This window comes from Notolabrus celidotus, chromosome 6 (genome assembly GCF_009762535.1).
Source record: "Notolabrus celidotus isolate fNotCel1 chromosome 6, fNotCel1.pri, whole genome shotgun sequence".
Classification (NCBI taxonomy): Eukaryota; Metazoa; Chordata; class Actinopteri; order Labriformes; family Labridae; genus Notolabrus; species Notolabrus celidotus.
This window is the reverse complement of record NC_048277.1, coordinates 36,435,348-36,440,533: the sequence shown is the minus strand read 5'-3', so window position 1 is coordinate 36,440,533 and position 5,186 is coordinate 36,435,348. Positions and strand designations below refer to the sequence as shown.

At 42.2% G+C, this 5,186-nt stretch overlaps 1 protein-coding gene across 3 annotated transcripts in view; it reads left to right on the top strand.

Moving 5' to 3' along the window:
- The window catches only part of gtse1 (G-2 and S-phase expressed 1), an 11,408-nt gene extending 7,355 nt beyond the window's left edge, over positions 1-4,053 (top strand). For 2 of the 3 annotated variants that reach the window (XM_034685477.1, XM_034685479.1), the window contains exons 8-12: positions 685-739; positions 1,184-1,414; positions 1,494-1,788; positions 1,873-1,989; positions 3,431-4,053. In XM_034685477.1, the coding sequence (XP_034541368.1) occupies positions 685-739; positions 1,184-1,414; positions 1,494-1,788; positions 1,873-1,989; positions 3,431-3,520 (788 nt within the window). In that variant the 3' untranslated portion in view covers positions 3,521-4,053. The remainder of the gene's footprint in view (positions 1-684; positions 740-1,183; positions 1,415-1,493; positions 1,789-1,872; positions 1,990-3,430) is intronic. The other variant, XM_034685480.1, reaches the window with a different exon arrangement.
- Positions 4,054-5,186: the final 1,133 nt, after the last annotated feature.

Genomic DNA, 5,186 nt, shown 5'->3' with positions numbered 1-5,186 from the left:
GTGAGAGGGGCAGACAGTAGAGTCAGGGGAAGCAGAGGCAGGAGACGGGGACTCGGAGGAGTACACGCCGGGGAAATGTACGCGCAGGAGGCGGGCAGAACGGCTGGACGGGATTTGAATGGTTTAAAATTTTGGCACCCAAAAAAGGCTGATTGGTTGGTGTTTTCCCAGGTTTACTCTGGCTGTAGATAGCAGCTTTTCTCCTCTCTTTTTTAAGAACACATTATGTATTGATTACCATCAGGACATAAAGATCATTTTAACCAGTAGAACAAAAAGTGGATCTAAATCTGCTTACCAACCCCAGCTTTAAGTTGCGCACCCATGTAGTGGGCGGCCCGGGCTCAAATCCACTACACTGCATGAAAAGTGCTTTACAGGACGTGTGTTGCATCAGACAGGTCTATAAATCTCCCTCCTTCTATATATGATGCCTCTATGAACAGGGAAGCCTGAAAACACACACCCAGTATTTATCATCCTTCATGTATCTCATTTTATCTGATGTATCTCTGATTATATAGTTTCAGGTAGATCATGAGCGATCTTCTTTTATCTGTTTTTAATCTTGTGTTTCAAAGTTAATCCTCCTCTGGGTGAGAATAAACTGAAGCACGTCTCCCGTCTCTTCATCTGACTCCCTGTTTGTCGTTTTTTCCATCTAACTCTCTGTTTTGTCTCCAGACGTCTCCAAGATGTTGAAACCAAAGAGGCTGACGTCAACCAGCAGCGTGGACAGGTAGACGACCTCACACTGCACCTCTGTCACCGCCCTCACCTGTAGTCCTGAGTCAGTTTGATCTGAACTCGGAGCATTAGGATGTTTGGGTTGTTGAAGATGAAAGCGATAATTTGCTGCAGAGTTGAACGTCCACATGAGGAGCTGAGAAGAGCTTTTTATTCTAGTTCCTGCAGCTAAGAGGATTTGGTGACCTGGAGTGATCTGTAGAGCAAGTTTCACAGTAAAAAGTAGGATTGGTTTAGATTAAAGACACAAACCTGTTCAGACACAAGACCTCACACGATCTCCACTGAGAGTTTTTACTTAATGAAGCTGACTGGAGTTAGAGCTTTAAATGTTCTTTGGGATCATTTCCTCCTCCTTTTCTGTTAACTTCTTCAAAAACACCTTCCTCCTCCTCCTTCTCCTCCTCCTCCTCCTCCTCCTCCTCCTCCTCTGTAGTCTTCCTCAGAAGCTGTCTGCAGGTCCTCTGACGCCCTCTACAGGCAGTGGCAGGTCGCTGCAGATGAAACCCAGACGTCCCTCCGCGCTCCCCACCCCAGTGAAGCGCAGGATGTCCGTCGTCCCGCCCGCCACGCCGATTAATCAGATCCGGCCCTGCAGACCTTCGACCGCCTCTAACTCTGGCGTGGCGTTCTGCTCCAGTGTGGCGAGGAGGGAGAGAAGCTGCAGGTGGAACATCAGAAATTATCTAAGTTTAAAAATGTGCAGGACCCCCGTACAGCGTCTCACCGTGTGTTTCTGTGTGCAGTCCTAACCCAGCTGACTCTCAGTTGGAGGTGGAGCTTGATGTCGCCCCTCAAGTCCAGCCCTTCTCTCTGGAGGAGGAGGCGGAGTCTAATGTTCCCCTGCCTCCCAGCCCTCTGCAGTCTGACCAATCAGAGAGCACCGAGCCAGCACCAGAGCCAGCACCAGAGCTTGCACTAGAGCCTGCACCAGAGCCTGCACTAGAGCCAGCACCAGAGCCAGCTCAGAGCGAACCCCAGCCCAGCAGAGACCTACTGGAGCCGGAGCCTACAGAGGAGAGCAGCGTTAAGACACAAGAGGTCAGAGGTCACAGTGATGACTAGACTGATGAAACACTTCCTCCTCCTCGGCTCGCTCTGATCCTCTCTCTGTTTTCTCTTCAGGTGCTTCTGTTGGATCTTCCTGCTCCGATTCTGCACCCTCAAGAGAAGCTGCTCATCGACCTGACCAACACCCCGGACCTGATACGGACCAGCAGCAAGCCCAGCACCACCTCCCAGGTACCCCAGACTCTCACTCAGCCTCCTTCTGCTCCAAAGCCTCTTCTTCTTTTCAATAAAATCATTCTGATAAATCAATGAATCAAAATCAAATAAATATCAGAAAATCCAAAAATAAATATCAGAAAATAATATAAGTCATTATAATAAAATCTATAAATATAAAATCATTATATTAAATCTATAAAATCGTTATACTAAATCAATAAAACAAAATCTAATAAATATCAGAAAATCAAATAAATCATTCTAATAAAATCTAAAAAATCAATAAAAATCAATATCAGAAAATAATATGTCATTATAATAAAATCAATAAATATTAAATCATAATATTAAATCTATAAAATTGACAAAAATAACATCATAATAAATCAATACAAATACAATCATTATACTAAATCAATAAAACAAAATCTAATAAACATCAGAATATAAAAAAGTAATTACAATAAAATCAATACAAATAGAATCATTATAATAAATATAAAAAAAAAAAAATACTAGAAAAATAAAATTAATCATTACAATAAAATAACAAGCCAAGCACCACCTCCCAGGTACACCACACACTCACTCATCCTCCTTCTGCTTCAAATCCTCTTTTTCTTTTCAATAAAATCATTCTGATAAATCAATAAAACAAAATCTAATAAATATCAGAAATTAAAATTAATCATTATAATAAATCTATAAAATCAATAAAAAATAAAATCATTATGATAAATCTATAAAATCAATAAAAAATAAAATCATTATAATGAATCTATAAAATAAATATCAGAAGAAAAAAAAAGTTATTCCAATAAAATCAATAATAGTTCAATAAAACAAAATCGGATCAGTACCAGAAAAATTGAATTAATCATTACAATAAAATCAATCCGAATAAAATTAAAAAATATGATTAAATTATTACAATAAAATAAAAGCAGACAAATACCAGAAAAATAAAATAGAATGTAAAAAGATAAAATAAAATACGAAATATAAATATGTTAAAACAATGGTTACAATGTTAATAATGCAGTCCAGGGCTAAAAGTACATTTCTCCAAGTTAAGAGTCAGATTAAAAAGTTAAATCTTAAGTTTACTTTTAAAAACACTCGTGGAGTTTGCTGTTTTTATGTCCCGAGGCTGAGAGTTCAGAGTTTAGGGGCATGAAAACAGAAAGCTCTGTTCCACACCCCTGGGGGTGAAGTGTATTAAAGTAATCTGGATCCCTATACAGTTTTACAATCCTCCATAACATCTGTATTAATGAGCACGAAGGCTCAACTGGGATTTATACCTGAGTGTGATGAGATGTTACGACAGCAGGGATGTTTATATGAACAGGAGATCGCAGCACATGGAAGACTGAGCAAAGATCATTCAGTAATTAAAATAAACATCATTTAAAACTTTATTTAAAAAACATGTTTGTTTCATTTCCTTCAGCAGCTGATCGACCTGAGCTCCCCGCTCATCAGGTGGAGTCCAGAAGACAAGAGGGAGAACAACGCCCCGCTCATCAACCTGTCCTTCTGATCCTGATCCACCTGGGGAATTGGGTCTGGTTTCCCCTGATCCGGATCATCTCGAGGAGCTGGGTCTGGTTTCCTCTGATCCGGATCATCTCGAGGAGCTGGGTCTGGTTTCCTCTGATCCGGATCATCTCAAGGAGCTGGGTCTGGTTTCCTCTGATCCGGATCATCTCGAGGAGCTGGGTCTGGTTTCCTTTGATCCGGATCATCTCGAGGAGCTGGGTCTGGCTTCCTCTGATCCGGATCATCTCAAGGAGCTGGGTCTGGTTTCCTCTGATCCGGATCACCTCAAGGAACTGGGTCTGGCTTCCTCTGCTACAAACTGGACTCTGCAGGTTTCTGTCTTCATGAGCTGTGACACTTATCGAGTTAACTCCAGAGTTTGAGTCGGTGAAGCCGTGATGGAGGCGGAGCTTTAAGTGTTTTAAATAATGAAAATATTGAACGGTTCCTGGAACCTTTCTGCACCTGATTGTACTTTTATTTGTGTCCGTGTTGCTGCTCTTATTGATGTCTGAATAAATGTTGTTTATGTCACTGCTGTTGAAGCGTCTTTGTGTTCAGTGCAAGTGTTAAATATACAGTCATGGCCAAAAGTTTTGAGAATGATACAAATATTACATTTTCACAAAGTCTGCTGCTTCAGGGTTTTTAGGTGTTTCTGTCAGATGTTTCTATGGTATAATGAAATACAATTAGAAGCATTTCATAAGTATCAAAAGCTTTTATTGAGAATTACACAGAATTCATGCAATAAGTCAATATTTGCAGTGTTGACCCTTCTTTTTCAAGACCTCTGCAATTCTCCCTGGCATGCTGTCAATCAACTTCTGGACCAAATCCTGACTGATGGCAGTTCATTCTTGCATAATCAATGCTTGGAGTTTGTCAGAATTTGTGGGTTTTTGATTGTCCGCCCGCCTCTTGAGGATTGACCACAAGTTCTCAATGGGATTAAGATCTGGGGAGTTTCCTGGCCAAGGGCCCAAAATCTTGATGTTTTGTTCCCCGAGCCATTTTGTTCTGACTTTTGCTTTATGGCAAGGTGCTCCATCATGCTGGAAAAGGCATTCTTCACCACCAAACTGCCCTTGGATGGTTGGGAGAAGTTGCTCTCGGAGGACGTTCTGGTACCATTCTTTATTCATGGCTGTGTTTTTAGGCAAGATTGTGAGAGAGCCCACTCCCTTGACCGAAAAGCAACCCCACACATGAATGGTGTCAGGATGCTTCACTGTTGGCAAGAGACAGGACTGATGGTAGCGCTCACCTCGTCTTCTCCGAACAAGCCTTCCTCCAGATGCCCCAAACAATCGGAAAGGGGATTCATCAGAGAAAATGACTTTACCCCAGTCCTCAGCAGTCCAGTCCCTGTACCTTCTGCAGAATATCAGTCTGTCCCTGATGTTTTTACTGGAGAGAAGTGGCTTCTTTGATGCCCTCCTTGACACCAGGCCTTCCTCCAAAAGTCTTCGCCTCACTGTGCGTGCAGATGCACTCACACCTGCCTGCTGCCATTCATGAGCAAGCTCTGCACTGGTGGTGGCCCGATCCCGCAGCTGTAACACCTTCAGGAGACGGTCCTGGCGCTTGCTGGACTTTCTTGGGCGCCCTGGAGCCTGTTTGGCAACAATTGAACCTCTCTCCTTGAAGTTCTTGATAATTCGATA